Genomic DNA, 23,516 nt, shown 5'->3' on the forward strand with positions numbered 1-23,516 from the left:
GCAGGGCCAGTTTTCCAAGGAGCTCTCATTGGGAAGTGCAAGGTTGAAGGACAACTTGTTTGGTGGGATAGAAACCTGGGTTTTTGCCATTACTGTCTATTTCCTGCCCTACACTTCCTAGCAGGCCTTCTGTCTGCCCTGAACTCTCCTCACTGGAAAAAAAAAGGCTGAATGAAACCTCAGCTCTTTTGGTAATAATTGGAAGAAAGCGCTGTGCATTTATTAAAACAACATATAACACAAACTCGGTCACCGTCCCTTATGTGGGGTATAGACGCTGAAATACAGTACATTATCCTTTCCTGGACCTGTGAGTACTACGAAGTCCTCCCACCAAGGAGAGGAAGTGGGCAGCTGTATCAACCTGGCTTCCTTCCCTTCTTTATATCACCAGTCACACAATGACCAGGCATTATCATACAAAAGTTCCTTTACAAAAAGCACCAAATTGGCATACATATACAAGTATACAAAAATCACATTTAAAAAATGTACAAAATATTCCATTTTGCACCAACGTAGAAAAGAATCCAGTGTGGTTGTTTCAAGCACGTTTCCAATTCTGGTTCGCAACGCTGGACACAGCGGTGGGGTCCTACTCCTAGTTCCTGCTCTCTGAGCAGAGAGAAGACACACCTCCCCGTTGCCCCTCCAGGGACCCTGACCCCTCCCACCCCGGGCCTGTCACTAAGGCAGATGGGCCCATCCCCACCCTCCCTGTCTCTCTGCATCTAGAGGGTCTCTCCCTCATCATCTCCTTACTGGTGTCCTGAAAGAGAAAGACAAAGAAAATCAAGGTAAGATGGGAACTCAGAAGGATCCAGGACTTGCCAAGCTGTGGGGAAAAAATCATCAAACCCCAATTCCTGCCTGACCTCTTCCTTTTAAAATCAAAATAGAATTTAACTGTGTGAATGCTATGGATTGCAGATCCAATGCAAAAAAACTACAGACGGCTGAAAAATTAAAGTGTTAGTTGCTCAGTTATGTCCAACTCTTTTGTGACCTCATGGACTATAGCCCACCAGGCTCTGCTGTCCATGGGATTATGCAGGCAAGAGTACTGGAGTGGGTTGCCATTTCCTTCTCCAGGGGCTCTTCCTGACCCGGGGATCGAACTCATGTCTCCTGCATTGCAGGCGGATTCTTTACCGCTGAGCCACTAGGGAAGCCCCAGCATAGTTCGCTCTTTCCAAATTTTCACAAGATGAAAATCCAAATTCTTTATTGAAATTTTCTTTTAAAAAACAAAAGCTCCTTTTTAAAAAAATCTACTAATTTAAAAAATGCTGACAACTAGTTTTAAAAATTTTGAATATTGAGCCAAGCCTGCTTCCTGAGTGCTCTATATGACTTCTGTTATACTGTGTTACTTTCTGTTTAGGAAGGTCATTTAGAGGTAAAGTGAGAAGTCTTTATTATGAATAGTTGGGAGGACTTCTCTAAGAGAAAAGGGCACAGGTTTTACCTTAAAAGCTCTTCTTAATTTTACCTTAAAAACTGTTAAAAAAGGTTTAAAACCCCTACTGGGGACTGGAAACATCATCCCAGTGTCACTCAGTAGGGATCTCAAGTTGTCACTGAATGAATGAATAAGTGGAGGTAGATGGGTATCTCACCTTCTTCCTTCCCCTCTGTGGACTCTTCCTCTTCATGATCTTCTTCTTCTTCAATGAACTCCTCCTCTTCCTCATCTGTGTGTGACAAAGAACAATTGCCTTAGGTTGGGGCTGGTGTCTCAGAGCAGAGGTTCAAGAGAGATCCAGGCTGGAGACACCCAGTTCAGTTCAGTCGCTCAGTTGTGTCCAACTCTTTGCAAACTCATGGACTGCAGCACACCAGGCTTCCCTGTCCATCACCAACTCCCGGAATTTACTCAAACTCATGCCTGTCGAGTCTGTGATGCCATCCAACCATCTCCCCCTCTGTCAGCCCCTTCTCCTCCTGCCTTCAGTCTTTCCCAGTATCAGGGTCTTTTCAAATGAGTCAGTTCTTCGCATCAGGTGGCCAGAGTATTGGAGTTTCAGCTTCAACATCAGTCCTTTCAATGAATATTCAGGGTGGATTTCCTTTAGGATGGACTGGTTGGATCTCCTTGCAGTCCAAGGGACTCTCAAGAGTCTTCTCCAACACCACAGTTCAAAAGCATCAATTCTTTGGTGCTTAGCTTTCTTTAGAGTCCAACTCTCACATTCATACATGACTATTGGAAAAACCATAGCTTTGACTAGATGGACCTGTGTCGGCAAAGTAATGTCTCTGCTTTTTAATATGCTGTTGGTCATAGCTTTTCTTCCAAGCAGCAAGCATCTTTTAATTTCATGGCTGCAATCACCATCTGCAGTGATTTGGGAGTCCCCCAAAATAAAGTATCTCACTGTCCAGTCAGGATCAAAGGGCCATGTGGTGACCTCAGGGGCCCAGGAGGTGATGGGTTTGTTCCTCCTTCCCCACCCTCCTCCCTCCCCTGACACGCTCCAAGGCAGGGAAGCTCAAGACCTCCTTTGTTCCAATCGCAGCAGCATCTCTTCCTTGATCTGCCTGTGACCAGAGGGTACCCTGGGAATGCATACGCAGACCGTGTATCTCTGCACATTGAGCATCATTACCTGGGAAAATACGGGGAAATGCCTTGGTCCTCAAGAATCAGAGTCCTTACCCTGAAGGAATTTGCTCAGTCTTTGAAATCTGCTTGCCTCACACTCCAGTTTTCCTGCATTCCTTAGCCTACAGGGCCATGGATACAGGGTGGGGAGCCCTTCAGGGTCCATCTACCCCTTAGTTGTCTGAAACTGAGCCCCAGATGGTGACTATGGTGCAAGCTGTGTGCTCACTTTCCCATCCTGGGGTCTCGCCTTCAAGTTCTATTCACAGGGGACAGGCCCCTTCCCCGCCCCCTGTCTCAAGCCCCTTCTTTAAGCCTTTGGGTGCCCTGAAGGGGTCAGTACAGACACAGAGTATTTGTCAAGGGTATCTGGGGAAAGGCTTGAAAAAGTTAATTCCTCCAAACTGACAACTGGGATCTGTGCATAACCCAAGGAATTTTTTTGTGTGTGGTGATTTAAACCATTATTACAATTAGCTACTTAATAGCAGCATTTGCTGAGAACTTACTATGTGCCAAGTGCTAACTTGTGCTAAGGACTGTACACGCATCGCCTCATACAATCCCAGACAACCCTTGGTGGAACCTATACTTACTGCCCATGTGGCCTCTGCATGTCCCTCACCTTTCCTTGGTTTTATTTTTTTAACTTTTATTTGATGTTGGAGTTCAGCCAGTTAACAGTGCCGTGCTAGTTTCAGGGAGGCAGCAAAGGGACTCAGTCGTACGTGGCCATGGACCCATTCTCCCGCTGTTCCTTGGCTTTATTGCCTTGACTACAAAACGGAGATGACAAAAGAGCTACCTCTTAAAGTTGGTGTATTAAACAACAGATTTCATGTCCAGGGCTCAGTGGCCAGGACACAGAAAGTTCTCAATGAATGGTAGCCATGGGTACTCTCCCCATTTACCTGTGGGGACACGGAGAGGCTCGGGGAGATTACTGAAGGCAGTGCAGGGGTTCACAGTGGCAGACCGCTCACATAGTGTGATCCACTCTTTTTTTTTTTTTCTGTTTCCCTTAAAGTTTTTTTTCCCATTATTTATTTATTTATTTTTCCCAATTATTTTTATTAGTTGGAGGCTAATTACTTTTCAATATTGTAGTGGTTTTTGCCATACATTGACATGAATCAACCATGGATTTACATGTGTTCTCCATCCTGAACCCCCCTCCCACCACCCTCCCCATGATCCACTCTTGAATATCTTAGTTTAGGGAGGGTGACTCCAGAGGATCTTCCCAACTCAGGGATCGAACCGGCATCTCTTACATCTCCTGTATTAGCAGCTGAGTTCTTTACCACTAACACCACCTGGGAAACCCAGATGATCTACAGCCATGCATTTACCCAAGTCCATTGACATCTCCAATTGGTGACTGGCAACTTCCCTGGTGGCTGAGACAGTAGAGAATCTGTCTGCAGTGCCAGAGACCCAGGTTCGATCCCCGGGTTGGGAAGATCCCCTGGAGAAGGAAATGGCAACCCACTCCAGTATTCTTGTGGGATAATCCCATGGACAGCAGAGCCTGGTGGGTTACAGCTCATGGGGTCTCAAAGAGTCAGACATAACTGAGCAATTAACCCTTTCATTGACACCTCAGCTTTGGGATGTATGTCGTCCTTACCCAAGAATAGAGTATATTTGGGCTTCTGAGAATGGATTTAACACTCCAGGTTCTGAAAGCTTGCAGGCAAGCAGACGCAAGAGGTGTCAAGAAGCTTTTCTTTCTCTTGCAAGCCCATTCACAGCTCTTCCCTGCCCCTACACAACCCCTACCCCTCTTTCTTACTCTCAGCAGACCACTGGAGCACCACGTCTCACACAAAGGCACATTCAACAGAACTAGAACTGCCCTCCTTCTCTTTCTTGCTAACTAGCTACCTTTCAGCTGTGAAACCTTGAGCGAACTATCAACATCTTTGTTCTCCATCTGTTTCCTCATGCTTTCTTATTATTTTTCCTTTATTATTGTTATGGCTATATTGTTACAATTATTATAGGTATTCTGTGGGAAAGTAATCACAAACAGAAGCAAGGACAGAAAATAGATAAATTAAGGTGCCTGAGTATCCAAAGTTATAGCAGTAGGGAGCTGAAGTTAAGACTAGATTTAGGCAATAACTAGTATACGTCTAGTACCTTACAGAGGCCTCTGAATCAATGTCTTATTTGTTGCACAGCATCTTTCGGTGGTCATTATCAGTAAGCCTGTTTGTAACCTAAGTTTAAAGTAAGGAAATGAAGCTCAGAGAGGTGGAGGGAACCATCAAAATGCCATACAAGATAAGAAGTGGCAGAACTGGGTGGTTAAGAATCCCCCTGCCAATGCATGGAACACTGCTTCCATTCCTGGTCTGGAAAGAGTCCACCTGCGGAAGGATAGCTAAGCCTGTGCACCTCAACTACTGAAGCCAGCATACCCTAGAGCTTGTGCTCCAAAACAAGAAAAGTCCATGCACTATAACTAGAGAAAACCCGCACACAGCAACGAAGGCCCCATGCAGTCAAAAATAAATTAAAAAAAACAATAGAAGTAACAGAACCAGATTTGATTTTAGGTCTGCCTGATTTTATGAAGTTAAAAGACTCTTGTTCCTTGGAAGAAAAGCTATGACAAACCTAGACAGCATATTAAAAACAGAAACATTACTTTACCAACAAAGGTCTGTCTAATCAAAGCTATGGTTTTTCTAGGAGTCATGTATGGATGTGAGAGTTGGACCATGAAGAAGGTTGAGTGCCGAAGAACTGATGCTTTTGAACTGTGGTATTGGAGAAAACTCTTGAGAGTCCCTTGGACTGCTAGGAGATCCAACCTGTCAATCCTGAAGGAAATCCATCCTGTATATTCATTGGAAGGACTGATGCTGAAGCTGAAACTCCAATACTTTGGCCACCTGTCGCGAAGAACTGACTCACTGGAAAAGACCCTGATGCTGGGAAAGACTGAAGATAGGAGGAGAAGGGGCTGACAAAGGATGAGATGGTTGGATGGTAACACCAACTTGATGGATGTGAGTTTGAGTAAATTCCAGGAGTTGGTGATGGTCAGGGAAGCCTGACATCCTGCAGTTCATGGGGTTGCAAAGAGTTGGACACGACTGAGTGACTGAACTGAACTGAACTGAACTGCCTGATTCCAAGTTGCCTTGCTATTTCTATCACCCCAAGTTCCTCCCTATAGCAGATCCATATATAATTTATAGACCTGGGCTCATCCAGAAGTTAACTGTACCAGTCTGATGGATATCTGGGCATGTTTGGCAGTGTATCGCCTCCACGTGGGGCTCAGTGGGAGGGAGGCTGACTTCCAGGGGAAATAACCCCTTACCTGTCCCAAAGTCGATGGTCCTCAGGGTGTCAGCTATGTGCTCTAAGTCCAAAGTAAAGTAGTCCATGTTTTCAAAGCCCTGCTCTATCTTCCCCAGCTGGCAACCCTTGGAAGCTTCCACAATGCTGTGGGGCAGAGAGAAAAGCAAGGAGGGGCATAGTGAGATCTCTGGTCCCAGAGAAGGAAGGAGGCATTTTAGCTCCAACTTACACCAGGGCACATGCTTGGGTCCACACCCAGACCTTGGACCCAGAGGCTTCCCTGGAGCATAGAGTGTTTTCCCTCGGGTCACAAGCAGAATAGATATCTAAGACAGCAGGGATGCAAAGGCTAGGAAAGCTAGTCCAGGGGAAGACCCTCCCAGCAGAACTAATGCAAAGGAAGAGGCCTTCTAAACATATCAGAGGCCCTGAGGGGAACTGGAGCCTTGACTCATAGCCCTGAGGAGACACTGACCTTCTGATGAGCTGCTTGGCACTCTGTGGGGGGAAAGAAAGAGCAAAGGGTTAGAACTGCAGAAAGGGGAACCCCAGGAAGTCAGCAAAACCGGGGACCCAGCACTGCGGATGCGCACTTAGTGCCAACGCCTTGCCCAGCTTTGACCTGGTCATCAACTCCAGCCAAACAGAACTTGGATTTTCCCTCTGTCCATGGTCTGCGCGGGCCTTGGTCATTATCCTAGGACTCTCCCATTGTGGCAGGAAGCTTGGATTCTAGGAGTACTCATCTAAGCACTCAAACACGGAAATCCCCAAGATGAGAATCATATTCTAAGCACAAAGCCCGGCCCACAGTATGTGCTTAGGAAATTTTTTATTGAACTTAACTCTTCCTTACAAAATCTTACAGCTGATCCCTTTATGTTTCCCCCGACAAGCTCTTCTAGGGTAGGGCTGTCTCTTTCACCTGTCTCTCCATCTCAGTGACTGGCCTGCAGCAGGGGCTCAGTTAATAGTCTCCACACGGGCACTGTATTTTGCAACTTTCAAAGCCATTTCACAAGCATCCTTTTATTTGATCCCCATAAAATCAGTTGAGAGGAAAGGAGGGAGGAATTGTTACATGCTCACTATGCAGATAGGGGCTTCCTGGGTAGCTCAGCTGGTAAAGAATCTGCCTGCAACGCAGGAGACTCTAGCTCAATTCCTGAGTCGGGAAGTTCCCCTGGAGAAAGGATAGGCTACCCACTCCAATATTCTTGGGTCTCCCTGGTGGCTCAGATGGTAAAGAAAGTGAAAAAGAAAGAAAGTGAAGTCACTCAGTCATGTCCGACTCTTTGCGATCCCATGGACTATAAGCCTACTAAGCTTCTCCATCCATGGGATTTTACCGGCAAGAGTACCAGAGTGGGTTGCCATTTCCTTCTCCAGGGCATCTTCTTGACCCAGGAATCGAACCTGGGTCTCCTGCATTGCAGGCAGACACTTTACCCTCTGAGCCACCAGGGAACTCAGATGGTAAAGAATCCACCTGCAAAGCAGGAGCCTGGGTTCAATCCTTGGGTTGTGAAAATCCCCTGGAGGAGGGCATGGCAATCCACTCCAGTATTCTCACCTGGAGAATCCCCATGGACAGAAGAGCCTGGCGGGCTGCAGTCCATGGGGTCGCAAAGAGTTGGACACGACTGAGAAACTAACCACAGCACAGCACATAGAGATGAGGAGATTGAGTCATTAAATATGAAGGAGCTTGACATAACTTCCCCAAAGGCATAGCCTTTGATGATCAGTGATGGAGCCCAACTTGCGCCTTGGAGCTGCTAAGTTGAAGTGCCCACACCCCCCAGGACTGCTCACCAAGAGGAAGATGGCGCCACCAGGCTCGTCCAGAGACTGGATGGCTGTCTCCACCAGCTTGGTGGACTTGTCCAGTTGCTCCCGGTACTGCTGGATGAGGGCCTCGAGGAAGCCGAGCTTCTCCTCCTGCTCCCGCGTGATCCGCTGCAGCAGCTCGCTCTTCTTCTCGTCCAGGATGGCGTACAGCGCATCAAACTTCTGGCTCAGTTCTTCTTTCACCTGGTGACTGTTCTCCTGGGCACAGAGATCTCTGAGTCACATTCTGCAGGTCCTCCTTCCTATCCCCCACCCTTCCTTCCTGGGATGGGTGTGCTAGGAATGAAGAGTCTAGAGCTGGGAAAGATTGACCGCACCCCCATTCTGAAGAACACGAAACAAAGCCTTAGCCAGAAGAAAGCATTTGCTAGGGTTTGCTTCAACGTTTGGAGGCTGGTGTCGTAGAGAAAGCTATACCTTTAAGGTCCTCAAAAGTGGAGACTGTAGGGTCAGGTGGGATGACATATGTGGGCCTCCTGTGTGCCCCCCAGTCACACCTTTTCTACACTTTAGAACCAAGACCAGATTTGGGAAACTCTGCATCATTTGGTCCTCAGAGACGTGGAGAAGCAGCTCCCCCACTAGTGGTCTCCACATTGAGGCTCGCCCCTGTCCAACACTGATGCTACATTTTAGTTTCCTTACCTGTAAACTGAGTATAATAGTAGCATATCATTAGACTGGAGGCCCCTCATGGATAATAACAACATCCTTCTTCCTTCTCTGAACCTATACTCACACAACTCTATCCATCAGAAATACAGTGATCACTCCCACCCCCCACCATGTCATTCCCAGGTCCCCACCTCAAGGGGAGATGAAAAATCATGGATGCTTTGCAGGAATAGAAAAGAGTCCTCTGCCTCTCCAGTCCTGCTCTTCAGAGGGTGGCCCATGGAAAAGCAACTCGGGCAATCCCGGGAGCTTGTTAGAAAAGCACAATCTCATGCCTCCTTCTAGACCTACTGAATCAGAACTTGAATTCTAACAAAACCTCAGGGTGATTTAAAGTTTCCCATTAAAGTCTGAGAAGCTTTAGTCTACAGCACACTGGAGAACAATGCTCTTAGAACCACTAGTTCCCTGAATAAATGCTGGGAATGGTTGGGGGGGACACTGCCTGAAGTCAGGGACCTGGTCTGGCTTCCTCACCACCCCATCCTCAGCATCTTTGGCAGAACTTGGTACCCAGCTGTCCTCAAGAAGCATTTGTGAGTGAATGGCTAAATGGATTAGTCATCCACTCCCCAGACATCCCTGTGTGAACACTCCAGGCTCCAGGCTCCACGAGGAAGCCACCCCAGAGACCAGGTTGCCCTGGGAGGCTTTGAACCCCTAGGCCCAGCTATGCTTCCCCTCACCTTGGTCACTCGACAGGAGTCCTCCAACTGAGTGATGATGGTCTGCACACGGTCGTTCCCTGCCACCAGCATGGAGATACAGTTACTCAGCTCAGTCTAGATGGGAGGGAGGGTGGGGGAACAGGAGAGGAGAGACAAAAATAGTCTCAGGGCCTACCCCCTTGGGAGTGGCAGCAACACGGCACCCTCACTTCCCTCTCTGCTAGAAAGAGCCTCTTTCTGGGGTGCAGCTCAGGTTCAGAGCAGAGAATACCAGAGAGACACTGCATCCCCTCATATCAGTGGAGGCGCAAAGAGAAATAAGCTGCCCCAAATACACAGCAATGTGCTGACCAAGGAGGGGCTTGTTTCTAATGAAGGGATTCAGAAAAAAAAAAAAAAAAAAAAGGTTGGAGAATTCTAGAAGAGAAAGATCAAGAGAAGACAGGAACGAGGGGAGGAAGGAGTACAGAAAGGGATTGCTGTTCCTTAGTCACCAAGTCATGTCCGACTCTTCTGCGATCCTAAGGACTGTAACCCACAAGGCTCCTCTGTCCATGGCATTTCCCAAGCAAGAATCCTGGAGTGGGTTGCCATTCCCTTCTCCAGGGGATCTTCCCAGCTCAGAGATTAAATCTGTGTCTCCTGCATTGGTAGGTGAATTCTTTAGCACTGAGTCACCTGGGAAGCCCTTTAGAATGGGAAGCCACAGCTTATTGCACAGACAGGATGGTGGGGCTCTCACAGGCCCAGGGACCCAGGGAGAAGCCTGCCTCTTGCTGCAGGGGGATCTGGGGAGGGGTGACCAGCACAGGAAGAGGCAGCAGGGGCCCAAGTCACACTGGGTTATAGAAGTCATGGCCTGAGAGGACCCGGGTGACCTGGCCCTGGGATCTGGTCTCTCCCTTGGGGCCGCACCCAGGTGCCCTCAAGTGGCTCTAAGTATAACTCATGAGCTCAGCCATCTCCCCAAGGAAGGCAAGAGCGGTTCTCCCTGCGGCCCGGGACGTCCCATCAGGGGGACTATTCCTGAAAGGCCGGCTCAGCAGATCTACGGGGATCAAATCCGCATCCTGAATCAGCTGTCCAGCGGGCTCGAGCTGGGAGTGGGAGTCGCTCAGGCCAGTACCTTCTGTCCCTGGAAGACACTCTGCAGCGGGGCCACCTCGCAGGCCTTGTGGGCTCCGAACACCTTGCACATGGAGCACGTGGGCACCTCGCACGTGAGGCAGTAGATGTTGATTTTCTCATCTTCATGCTCTTTGCACATGGGGTGGCTGCCCTTCTGCAGCGGCCGACTGAAGTGGAGAAGAATCATCAGTCACATTGTGGGGTCTCAAGTCCCTGTCTTCCCCTGCAGCCCCAGGAGCCCCCCACCCCACCCCATATCTATGACCCGAGCTCTCAGAGGTTGGCTGTCCTGAATCCTTTTCTTTTCGTTCTCTGAGGACACAGAACCAGGGAAGCCAATGACACCAAGACTAGGATTCAAACTCCAGTGATGGAGTCGGCGCAGGCCTGGCCAGTGCAGGACCTAGAAAAAGTTGTAGGATCCCAGAGTCATTTTGAGACGTTCTGGAAAAGAAGAAACGGTCCCAGAAAGGTGAATGGACTTGCCCAAGGTCGCCCAGCAAGTCAGGGCAGGGGAGGTTAAGGTTCATTTGTTCTAATTATAGTCCCCAGGCTCTTGGTTACAGCAGGTTGGGCTTCCAACAAAGCAGTTTATATTCATGGCCTCACTGAATTCTATATTTAATCCACCAGACTGTAATCTCTGTCGAAGCAGGGAAACTTGCCTGTTGTCTTCAGCCCTAAATCTGCAGTGTACAGTGCCTGACAAGGAGAAGGTGGTGATTAAATACAGGTGGAAAGAATACATAAGTAAGCATGCCATGAAGGTGTACCAAGGCTCTGAGAAGAAGATGGTTTGTGTGCCTCAAGTCACTCAGCTAAAGCAGAGGCAGCCCAGGGCCATCCAATGGCCCAGCACAAGCCTTAATTTCCAACCTGACAGTCTTTCCAGGATCCAGAGTTGCTTCTTTCTCTTTCTTCCCAAACACACACTCAGAGGATGACTTTCTCCCTTTGTCTCTCTCCTCTTGGGGGCTCTGGCATTTATCTATGGTTCCCTCAGGGTCACTTCCTCCCTGAGATGCAATTTTTTGAGTCTAGGTTTTACCGCCCCAGCTAACTCGACACTCATCTAGAGTCAACAGCGTGTCTACACCACGTCTGACTTGCCAGCCCCTAACACAGCAGTGCGTGTGTGCTCAGTCACTTAGTCATCTCCGACTCTTTGCAACCCCATGGATTGTAGCCCACCAGGCTCCGCTGTCCATGGATTTCTCCAGTCAAGAATACCCGAGTGGGTTGCCATTTCCTTCTCCAGGGGAACTTCCCAACACAGGGATTGAACCCATATCCCTGTGTCTCCCACATTGACAAGCGAATTCTTTACTACTGAGCCATGGTGGGCAGGTCATAAATGGTGACCATTCGCCGTCATGTCACTGCCTCACCTCCAAATGGCCCCGCATGACTGAGCATACCCTGGGCATTACTGTCCCCTCAAGATCTTAAATAAGCTCCTTTTCAGACTTGTCTTTTTGCATGATTTAGCCCAGGGTCGCCCATGCTGGCAGGGCTCTCCCTTTGCCACCTTGTCTCTGCCCCCTGGGAAGGGAGCTCTGGGGTGACAGCAAGTGCAGAGGTGAGGCAAGATCCTGCAGGCTGGTGCCTGTGTTCTTCATCATCCCAGATGCCCATCCTCCCAACCCCAGGCGCCAGCATCAGGGTTCAAGTCCCCACTGTTCTGCCGCTTACTCATGGTGACCTTGGACAAGTGATTTCACCTCTCTGAGCCCTGGTTTCACCCCTGAGCTACTGGGATCATGGCAGGAGTTCTCTGTGATGAATGTGCAGTGCCTGGCATGGAGAAGACCCTCAATAACTATCATCATCGTTCAGTTCTGGGGAAAGGCCTGGAAGGGTTCAAACACACCTTCCTCTTCCTAGATCGACTCTGGATGGGCTATTATTTTGGTGCAATGTTGATTTTATTATGATCATAATCATGATCAACAGCATAATTGCATTTTTGTAGTGTTGAACTCCAGCAACATGAGAGGCAATAGCAGTTAAGAATGTTCACCGTAAAAAAAAAAAAAAAAGAAAACAAGAATGTTCACCGTGGAGTCAGTCAGACAGGCCCCCTCTCAGCTTCACCACTTCCTAGCTGAGTGGCCTCGGACAAACCTCTGGCTCTCCATTTTCTCATTGGAAAATGAGGGTAAAAATGGCTTATAGGATTACTGTGAGAATTAAAATGGGAATAATACATGGAAAATACTTAGTGCAGCGCTGCACACAGTGGATGCTCAATAAATACTTGCCATTTTTAACACTTCCCATCAACATCCTATTTGATAGTCACAATAACAAATCTTACTGTCCATTTCTGGAGACAGAGGAAATAGAGGCCCAGAGACTCACCCAAGACCCTACAGTGCTTGAGTAACAGAGTCAGAGTAGCAGATGCAGTTCTCTGGTTAGAGCTTTCTCAAACAAGGACTAGTTTATCGACTTTTTGGGGCACAGGACACTGCCTGCAAGCATGTATTCGGTGAGGGTTTCGGACTGCAAGGGCCTTGAGGTCAGCAGCCTCTTGTCAGGACATGCAGATCAGTAAAGATCGCCTTTGTAGCTGTATCTCTCCCCAACACGGCACAATCTCCACCAGGCACAAATTCTGCCCAAGAATGAGTGGCTATTTCACAAACAGGGAGACTTAGAGCTACATGGCCTGGGCTCAGTTCAGTTCAGTTCAGGCGCTGGGCTGGGTCCCAGCAATTCTCCTTCTCAGCTGTGAAACTCTGGGTAAGTGATTTTACCTCTTTGAGCCTCAACTTCCTCCTCCATGAAACAGGGATGATGAAAGCCATGCTAATCCATAGAACCGCTGTGAAGCAACAGCAGGAAGCATTCCTGGTGTTTGGCACTGTTGTTATCATTATAGAGAAACTGGCTTTGTTCTCACTGGGTGCTTTCTCTGCTCATCAGGGCCACTTAACCGGCCCCAGTGGCTCCCTCTCCCTCACGCTCCCTCTCACATCTCTTCTGTCCCCTGATTTTGGTCTCAGTATCTTTCAGGAGGACAGCCTGATGTCTGGGTCCTCTGCCATTCACTGGATGATGCCGAGAGCCAGGGCTGGGGGATAAGATGAGCCTCTGTTCATGCCTAAGGGAGACAGCTCTCTGGACTAACTGGAATAGCTCTTCCAGCTAGGGGACTGGATCCAGAGCAGGTGAAGGAGGATGGGGCCCCGAAGTGCTGGACCCTGAGAATGGGCCGAGGCAGGGGGATGGCCTCCCCGTGGAGGGAGCACTGACCTGGAGCACTCCTGTTTGTAGATGTCAATGATGTTCTCCACTAGCAGATTCCGCTGCAGGCCATACACTCCGTGGCGGTCCATGATCACCTCGTGGCGGCAGGAGGGGCAGCGGAAACGGCCTCCAGACATGGCCGCGGAGCCAACCCGGCCAGTCCAGTAGGGGTTGGCAGCCTGCTGGCGACAGGGGCGGAGGTGAGGCCTGGGCTCCCTCCTCGGCTCCTTCTCTTTCTGACCTCCGACTGTCATCCCCCTTGATCACCACCACCATTCTCATCAAACCACACGACTTAAAGCTTCCCCTTGGCTCAGACAGTAAAGAGTCCGCCTGCAGTGTGGAAGACCCAGGTTCGACCCCTGGGTCGGGAAGATTCCCCTGGAGAAGGAAATGGCAACCCGCTCCAGTATTCTTGCCTGGAAAATCCCATGGATGGAGGAGCCGGGCAGGCTACCGTCCACGGTGTCGCAAAGAGTCGGACACAACTGAGCGACTTCACTTTCTTTCCTAATATGAGAGAGCCAGCCCACTTACACAGGGAGCACCTGAGAAGAAGCTAAGGAATCATCAGGTTTGGAGGTCAGCAGACCAAGGCTCAAGTCACAGTAATTCTCGGAATGACTTTGGGTGAGCAACCTTTTCTCACCAAGCCTCGGTTTGTCCATTCATGAAATGGGCATGTAATTAGAGCCAGCTCCTAGAGTTGCTACTTTAAAGAAAAAATAGAGAACATTCTGTAAAGTGCTTCTGGGGAACATTGAGGCCTGTCTCCCAGCCAGGATGGACACCCACTCCCATTCTTTTCTTAAGGAGATGAAGCCCCTCCTGCCCCCCATTACAGGAAACAGTTTCAAGGGGAAGATGCCTGCATTGTCCAGTGCCTCTCAGGCACCCTCCTCCTAAAGATCTGGGCCCCCTGCCACCGCGGAGCTGGCTCCAGCCCCTGGGGTCTGGTTTCTCTCTCCTTTCTGCCTGCCTCTCCCACTTATCACTTGAGGCATTTGACTCCTGATTGGAGAGTCAACTGCGGTGCTTAGGACAGGGGTGGGGAAGCTGCAGGCAGGGTGGGGAGGGGACAAGTGCGTCATGGAGAAGGAATGGGTCAGCCAGAGCCGCCTCCCCGGCCCCATCGACCCCTTCCAGAGACTTCGGCAGGGGTTCATTTCAGAGGGGGAAGAAACAAGCCCAGTTTGGAAGGGTTCCCGACTGAGAGAGGAGTTTTCTTTCAGCTTTGATCACAGGAAGACTGAGGAGCTGCCCGGGGCCCCAGTTCTATGCCAGGCCCGGCACTGACCTGGAAGATGTCGTTGGCACACTTCCGGCAGAGGTTGTGCTGGCACGGCAGGATGACCACCGGCTTGGTAAACATCTCCAGGCAGATGGGGCAGATCAGCTGCTTCTCCAGGTTCTCCATGGGGTTTCCATCCTGGATCAGGCTCGACTTATAATCCATATCGTCCTAGGGACAGACGTGGGGACCCACCTGGCTGCCTCCTTCACCTGCCTTGCTCTAAGCAGACCTGGGGGTCTTGTCTTTGTCACAGAATACCCGGCCCGAGTCTCTTTGCCTTCCTCTCCTGGCGCCCAAATTCTGCCTTGGTCTGAGGCCCCTCTGATATTTATAGCTGGGCCCTGGTCACATGAGCCCCAAGAGGAGACCAGCTGAGCATTCCGGTGCCAAGTGGCTGGCGAAGCTTGAGTTTCCTCCAGGCCTGAAAGACCAACCCTCTCAGATCACATGTAAGGATGAGCCGTCGCTGTTCCCTTGGGACGGGGGTCGTAAACAAGAACAGCTTGTTCGTGGGCAGGCTTGGGGCAGGACTGGTACCCAGAGTTTCCTCCAACAATTAGTCTCCTCCTACAGCAGGCTAAGGAGTGAGGGGGCCACGGGGATTTGTGGGGTTAACAGCCAGTGCCCTCTCACTGACGTAGTAAGTCCATCCCTTCCTCTGGAGTCCTGGGAAACTCCCCAGATAAGTCCTACCCCGAGCACAGCATGTCGCTAAAGACCCTGAGATGTCCCCAACCAGGACTAGACCATCCCTCCATCCCTTGGTCACTAATTCCATTTTTTTTTTCTTTGTTTTCTTTCTGGATTGCATGTAGGATCTTAGTTCCTCAACCTAGGATCGAACCCATACTCCTTAAAGTGGAAGCGTTGAGTCTTAACCACTGGACCTCCAGGGAAGTCCCTAATTCCATTTTAATACAAGGGTTCCTTCCCTTGATACAGAATCTGTTTCCTCGTTTTATAGATTTTGACACTGAGGTTTAAGAAGGAAAGGACCTTATTCAAAGTGATTTGGGAAGTAAGTTGCAAAGTCACGAATCTTATTCATTCATCAGACACTGAGCGACTAAACAACAGTAACATGAGCGACTAAACAACAGTAACAATCTATACATCAGGCAACAAGGTGAGAGATAAATGAGTAATCCTTTTTCCTGCCCTGGGAAACTCACAGGCTAGGAAGGGAGACAGACACAAATAACTGTCATGTAGTACCCCGAAGCACTATGTACCCACTTAGACATTATCCAGATGTTCCCCTCTGCTTTCTGCACGAATTTAAATTTTTCTCCACATCCTTCTGGGCCGTCTTCCATGTTGGCTGGTAGAAGTCACTGTTGTTGTTCAGTGGCAAAGTCAAGTCTGACTCTTTGCGATTCCATGCACTGCAGCCCATCAGGCTTCCCTGTCCTTCACTATCTCCCAGAGTTTGCTCAAACTCATGTCCATTGAGTCAGTGATACCATCCAACCATCTCATTCTCTGTCACCCACTTCTTCTCCTCCCTCAATCTTTCCCAGCATCAGGGGCTTTTCCGATGAGTCAGTTCTTCGCATCAGGTGGCCAAAGTATTGGAGCTTTGGCATCAGTCCTTCCAATGAATATCCAGGACTGATCTCCTTTAGGATGGACTGGTTTGATCTCCTTGCAGTCCAAGGGACTCTCAAGAGTCTTCTCCAGCACGACAGTTTGAAGTCATTAAAGCGGCTCTAATGTCTTTAAGGTAGAATGTCCCCAAAGGGACATGGGTATAAAGTGCTGGTATGAGCGTGGGAACACTAACACTGGGCCCCAGGATGAGCCTAAAATTCTGTAGAACCTACAGGAGGAGCGTCCAGGATCTCACAAAGTAGGGGCAGCAGGAGAGTAAGTTTGATGACCTCAGCCTAGAGGGGAGTGGATGGTTGAAGCCCTGAGATAAGGCCTAGTGAGTAGTAAGGACAGAGGAGCCAACTTTGTGATGGGGAGGGAATGGGAAGGAGAAGAAGAGGGGCAATCTTTCACAGAAAGAGGAGGAGTCCTAGAGGACAAGGAGTGGGAAATTTTTTAAAAGTATATCCTTTTAAAATATTTATTTATTTGGCTGTGCCAAGTCATAGTTGCAGCATGTGGGATCTTTAGTTGTCACACATGCAATCTAGTTCCCTCATCAGGGATCAAACCTGGGCCCTCTGCATTTGGAGCGTGGAATCCCAGCCACCAGACCACCGGGCAAACTCAAGGGGTGGGCAATTTCAAGGAGAAGGTGGTCCCCCCTGAAAGTCAATGGTTAGTTTTTGGGTTTTTTTTTTAGCACCTACTATGTGCTGGGCACTGGGCTAAGCAGTTCATGATCATTATTTCATTTTGTCATCTCAACAGCCAACAGGTACAACAATGTAAGAGTCCTCAGATTCCTCAATGTAAGACGTCCCCATTCCTCAGATGAGGACACTCAGGCAAAGAGAAGTCAAATAACTTATATGAAGTCACACAGCCTGGCCCTAGGACAAAACCCAGATATATTTGACTCAAGTGCCCAAGCTCCTCATGTCTCTATTTGAACTGCAGGTCAACCCTGCCAGGCCAGCCAGGAAGAGGATGAGAGTTGAAATGAATCTGTCCTTTCCTCCTTACTTGGTTTTGTTCAGACTTAAGGTAGCACGGTTCTCTGGGAAGGAGGGCCTTTCCACGGCCACAGGAGACAAAGGCTTCAACCTGTCATGGCATCCCATTCTCCTTTGTCTAAGTGACTTGGTTATGGCCAGGGAGACCCGAAGGCTAGTGGAGGTAGGTTAAAGATAAAGGATTCCCTCCCTGATAAAAAGGGCAAGAAGAAAGCTTCGTGCTTGACTTTGAATGAGGTTATAAGGGACAAGTCTGAGAAGGAAATCAATCCCCTGAGTATGGCAGAGAGAAATTGCAGAAAGCACTGGGGTCACTGATGCCATCATTGTGCTGCCAGTTTACCTGCCCCTGGAACTGCCCTCTAAGATGTGAGAGAACAAACGTCATGACAGTGTAATTAATCTGTTACTTATAGCACAGAGCACTTTGCATCCGTTAAGGATTCCAACTCCCATATGTCAATGATTCTCAAATCTCTAATTCAAGTCCCGGTCCTTCTCTTCCTTAAGCTGAAGATTTGTTGGAAATCTTTACTGGGATGTCCCAATAGCCCCTCCAACTCACCATACCCCAAACAGAACACACAATCTCTGCACCCCACCCCACCCCCACCAAGCTCCTGCTTCTATATTCCTTTGTCTCATATCTCAGTAAATAGCACTCCCATCCAGGCATTTGCTCAGACCAGAAAGCTGAGGGCCATCCTAGGGCTCCTCCTTACTCCTCATTGCACACCCAGTCAACCTCTGTATCAAACACAGGTCCACCTTCACATCTCACTTGTCATCTCGCCATTTGGTTCTCCCTCTGGACTTGGAAGACTCTGAGGGCAAAGACTGTTTCTATTAATCCTGTACCTCTAGCACCTGACATATAGTAAGCACAAAGGAAATGCTGCTTAAGTGAGTGAATGAGTGAATGAATTAAACAGAGGCAGCAGGGTTACTGTCAGACTTTGGGGAGATTGGGGTGTTTGAGCACATTTTTCTTGGCTGAGATGGGGCAGATCGTGGAAATGGGGGATGGAGTTGATGGAGTAAATTCTAAAGCCTTTGAAAGGCACTTCCCTGGTGGTCCAGAGATTAAAAATCCACCTGCCAATTCAGAGGGACACTGGGTCGATCTCTGGTCGGAGAAGATCCCACGTGCCACAGAGTAACTAAGCTCCTGAGCCACAGCTACTGAGCCCATGCTCTAGAACCCATGAGCCGCATGCTCTAGAGAGTCCGTGCTCTGCGACACGATAAGCCACCTCAATGAGAAACCTGCTCGCCACAACTAGAGAAAGCCCATGCGCAGCAACAAAGACCCAGTGCAGGCAAAAATTTTTAAATAATTAAGAAAATAAAGTCTTGGGAAGGAGAGGGACATGCCAACCTTTGAGTTGGGAGGGTAGGAGAGATGAAAGGACGGAGGTTAAAATCAGAGATGTTGGGAGATAGAGGGAAATGTGCTCGTATTGATGACCTCTGTCAGTTGAAAGAGTCGAGGTCACCTTCTGAGGCTGAGGCAGGGGGATGAGTAGCATGAGTAAGTGGTGGAAAAAGTTTGGACCAGCCATTGTGAAACACAGGAGGAAGTGCCCTAGAGAGGGGTGGAAGGACTCTCTGGGAGCAGAAGAGCCTCACTGATGTTTCCCAATACAGATTTGCCATTTGAGAGGAGCCATTCACATGGCTCTGTTGACTTTCACCAGTCACACTTGGCAGTCCAGGTGCAAAAGCCACGCAAATGGACAGTGGGATCGACTCCAGCCTGGGAGCTGGCAAGACCAGTACTGCTGAAAGTCAAGGGGTGAGAAAAGGAAATTCCCACATGGGCCATGATGGGCCACAACACATGTCTTGTCATTTAATCCTCACAACAGCTCTGCAAGGGAGATATTTTGATCTTTGTTTTTCCCAGGAAGAAATGAGACTCAGAGAAGTAACTGGCTTGGACAAAGTCACACAGCCCTGAGGAGGAGAGCTGAGCTGGGGTTCACATCCGAGGGAGCCTGACTCCCAAATCTGTGCTCCTCATATTGAGACATTAATCTAGTGCTTATTGCATGCCAAACACTGTGCTATGCCCTTTTTCATCCAACCCTCCCCCTTGTTCAGTCTTCAAAATAACTCAGTGAGGCAATCCCCTGATGGTCCAGTGGTTAGGACTCTGAGCTTTGGCTGCCAGGGCCCAGGTTTGATCCCTGATAGGGGAACTAAGATCCCACACATCATGCTGTGTAGCCAAATAAAAAATAAAGTCTTTTAAAAAACAACTCAGAGAGCCAGGGATCAGGATTTTCCCTGTTTTGCAGCTGAGTTACAGAGGGGGACTAAGTCATTTGACCAAAGTCTCCCAGCCAATGAGTGGCAGAGCCAGCATCCGAAGAAGGAATTCATAAACCAGTATCATTACCAGTTATTAGAACATGCTTGAAGCTGTGGACTGACAGGCAAAGACAAACATGTAGAATCAGTGGTGCATCTGAGCCTGGAGCTGGCAACTGCTACACTATACTGCTTCTCTCTTTGCAAGTCTCTGCACATCCTCATTTTTATACTGTTTCTCAATTAAAATTCCAACCATACAAAAGTAGAGAGAATTTAGTGTAAAGAATTCATGTGACCAAACCCAGATTCAGTTCTTTCCAACTTTTCCCCACTCTTACTTCATCTCTACCCCGACACATTTCTTTTTTCTAGGATATTTTAAAAACAATCTTAGTCATCAAGTCATTTCATCCTTAAATACTTTGGCAAGCATTTCTAACAAGGATTCTTTTTTTTTTAACATAATCACAAGCCATTATTTAAGCAAAATAACAAAAATTTCTTAATATTATTAAATCCCAGGCCATTTTCAGAGGCTACTGATTGTCTCAAGTGTCTTTTTAGTTAATTTGTCAAATCAAATCCAAAAAAATTAAAAGATCCAAATAAGGTCTTACATGCGGGATTTTGTTGTTTTTGTCCCGTTGGCCTCTTTTCATCTATAACAATCACCTTTACTACCATTATTTGTGCCACTGATTTGCCTTTTTGATTTTTCTTTTTGATATATCAGGAACTGAAGTTCAGAGAGGTTAAGTGACTTACGGAAGGTCACCCAGCTAAGAGCTAGACTTCTTATTTGGGACTGCCCCCAAAGTCTGTGTTACTAGTAGGAGGAGCTTTAGTGCCAGAGGGGGTCCCAGCTTTAGTGCCAGAGGAGTCCGGCAAAGCAGCAGAGAGAATGGTCTGGGCCTGACAAAGAGAAGGTAGATAGAGATGGAAGTGATAACAGTAACAACACTATTTTTATTTTTTGACTGATTCAGTGCTTGCAAGGGGCTGGACATCTACTCAGAGCTCCATGGCACTATTTCATTCAGTCCTAACTACAAACACAGGTAGGTCATACTTAACCCCATTTTACAGATGAGGAAACTGAGGCACAGCTTGGCATATGGGGTTACCCTAAGTCCCACAACTAAGGGAATAGGTCAATTTAACCTCAAAGTCTGTGTTCTTTTTGATTGTCACTAGAGAGGGGACTTTTCAGAAAACTGAGATTTTGAGGCCTCTTGGTTGGGGGAGAGAACACTGGCCCAGGAGCCAGACACCTGGGCTCAGGCTCCAGGTCTGCCAGAGACAAGCAACGTGATGCCCAGGAAGCCACACCCACCACCAGCGTCTTCATCTGCCAAAGGGAGTGACCCTAAGAGATGATCCCTGAAGGTGCTTGCCCCGCCCCAGGGGCAGGGATCTCAGAGGAACTCTTCCCCGGGATGGATGACGCAGGCCTGGGGCCAGTGATGCTGGAAAGGAAACCACCCTCCATCTCTCCTTTCATTTCCACATGGCTCGGGCTTGCTTAGATGTTTTCTTGGTGCATCACAGTGCCGATCGTTTCCACGTGTGCAGAGTGTGCCGTTCTCCCTGCAGTCCCCGTGACCTTCCCTGGAGGGTGGGGTCTGCCTGCCTCCCCCTCTGGAATTCCCCTCAAACCTCTGTGGCACCTGGAGTACCCTCAGAAAGGATGTGGCGAGGGTGACTGTTTTTCTTACGGTTTGAGATGGCTCTCACATGCTTCGATGTCATCCTCGTTGAAGAATCATTCTGAATCACAGGATCAGACAAATAAGTCATTGGCTCAGAGGCTAAAGCCAGAGTAGTTGCCAGAGGCAAGTCCAAGGGGTCTAGGGTGTGATGCAGTGCCCCAGGTGCCAGGGCAAAGCCCACTGGGCCTGGCCCACATGCCTTGGAAAGGCAGTAGAGCATCCAGGATCTTACCACTCAGGGCTGGAAGCCCTCTAGACAGTCTCCTTCTGTCCCCAGATCCAGATGACCAGGTGGGCAGCGACAAGGACTCTCAGGAGTAGGTGGCATTTAGAGAAAGGGCTGCCCCAGGGAACACAGGGGACCAATAAGGTCTGAATGGACCTCTACATAAGTGATCCTGAACTCAAGTATCAGAAGTGCTTTATAAACAGTGAGATGCAATAAACCCTTACTATAAGGGCCTGAGATTGTAGAGCAACAAGGAAGAGACTACCAGGCACCAGTGGATTTGAGTTCAAGTTTAAATGGCAACCCACACCAGTACTCTTGCCTGGAAAGTCCCATGGACAGAGGAGCCTGGCAGGCTACAGTTCACGGGGTCAAAAAGAGTCGGACACGACTGAGTAACTTCACTTCACTTCACATATCAGTCCTGTTATTTTGAGCAGGTTATTTAACCTCTGTGTCTCAGTTATCTCAACTGCAAAATGAGAGTCAGGTAGAGTAGTGATATCTCTGGGTCTTTTCAGCCTGCAAAGTCTAGGGTTCTAGGTGATAGCTTCCAACAGTCTACCCCTTGCTGCAAATTCATGGTGCAGAGAAGGGACTCCATCTGCCCAGGCATATGGCACATATCTGGCAAGTGACAGACATTCAGCAAATGTTGTTGTTAGTATTTTCTGACAGGGGACTAATACAGGCTGTCATTTACTGACAGTCACTACGGATGAACCGCATTGTCTATCTGTTATCTATTGCTGCACAACTTATTTTCACAAAACTTAGCAACTTAAAACAATAATAAACATTTATTGTTTCACACAGTTTATGTGGGTCAGGAATTCAAGAACAGCTCTTTATTAGCTTATGAGGTCAAAACTATTATCGCAGTGGTTCCAGTTCAGTGTCTCTAAGGAAGTTCTAGTGAGGATGTTGGTGCTGGGAGTATAGTTCAGTTTATCTTAAGGCTTGGCTGGAGCTGGAAGAGCCACTTCCAAGATGGCTCATTCACATGGTTGACAAGTTAGTGGATGGCCTTAGTTCCCCAGCAAGTGTACCTCTGCACAGGGCTGCTTGAGCATCCTCATAGCATGGTGGTTGACTTCCCCCAGGGAGAGTGATCTGAAAGAGCAAGACAGAAGTTGCCACTGGCAAAGTCCATTGACAATTCCCAGAAAGTACAAATAGAATGTGGGTAATTAAAAAAAAAATCGAATCTTTTTATCCCCTTTGTGTTTACCCTGGTTTCACTTTCTTCTAGGGTACCACATGCAGAGGCCTTGCACCCGGCACTTCAGATCAGAGCTCCGACTGAGAAACGGCTGCACCCGGCACTTCAGCTTGGTGGCCCATGTGCAGAAGTCCCGCACGCGACACTGCAATTCAAGACGGCGGTGGCGGTGGCGGGCCGTGTGCAGAGACGCTGCTCCCAGCAGTGCAATCTAAAGCCAAGAAAGGCACAGCTACTTCTGACCCGCAAGAGCTCTGCCTCTACTCTCTGCTGATGGGAACCCTATAAAGTGGCCCTGCTAATGGCCTTTTGAGGAGAGCGTGTACTCTAGAGTGAGAACTAGCACCTCTCTAGTTTTGATTAAAGAATATAGCTTTCATTTGCTTCTGAACCAAGCTCAGGCTTAGAACTCGATCTTGTTCTAACAGCTCAGACAACACTGGGTCTGAAAGATCTTCGTCAGGGACCAACTTGAGAGGACTGTTAACAACATTCTGGCACCCTGAATGGGACGCAGTGTGCCTTTTTAACCTGCACCTATCCACAAGGCTCTAAACTCACCCTAGCTCCAGCAAGACAATGGTGGAGGCTTCAGGAGGTTAGCCTGAGAATGTCTGACTCTGATCTTTGGGTACATTCTGAT

At 48.5% G+C, this 23,516-nt stretch overlaps 1 protein-coding gene across 1 annotated transcript; it reads right to left on the reverse strand.

The window, feature by feature from the left end:
- Window positions 1-412: 412 nt before the first annotated feature.
- Window positions 413-15,080, reverse strand: TRIM63 (tripartite motif containing 63). Its single transcript, XM_065930108.1, has 9 exons — window positions 14,795-15,080; window positions 13,504-13,676; window positions 10,244-10,412; window positions 9,136-9,231; window positions 7,739-7,972; window positions 6,399-6,421; window positions 5,943-6,067; window positions 1,620-1,694; window positions 413-769 (listed from the first exon to the last, which is right to left on the reverse strand). The coding sequence occupies exons 1-9, from the start codon at window positions 14,951-14,953 to the stop codon at window positions 759-761; spliced, it is 1,065 nt and encodes a 354-aa protein (XP_065786180.1). The 5' UTR covers window positions 14,954-15,080; the 3' UTR covers window positions 413-758.
- Window positions 15,081-23,516: the final 8,436 nt, after the last annotated feature.

This window comes from Muntiacus reevesi, chromosome 3 (genome assembly GCF_963930625.1).
Source record: "Muntiacus reevesi chromosome 3, mMunRee1.1, whole genome shotgun sequence".
NCBI lineage: Eukaryota > Metazoa > Chordata > Mammalia > Artiodactyla > Cervidae > Muntiacus > Muntiacus reevesi.

Coding starts and splice junctions, on each gene's coding strand:
- TRIM63 (XM_065930108.1), bottom strand. CDS start 14,953: ATGGATTATAAGTCGAGCCTGATCCAGGATGGAAACCCCATGGAGAAC. Junction 13,677..14,794: donor GTGCCAACGACATCTTCCAG/GTCAGTGCCGGG, acceptor TGTCGCCAGCAG/GCTGCCAACCCCTACTGGAC. Junction 1,695..5,942: donor GACCATCGACTTTGGGACAG/GTAAGGGGTTAT, acceptor TGTCACACACAG/ATGAGGAAGAGGAGGAGTTC.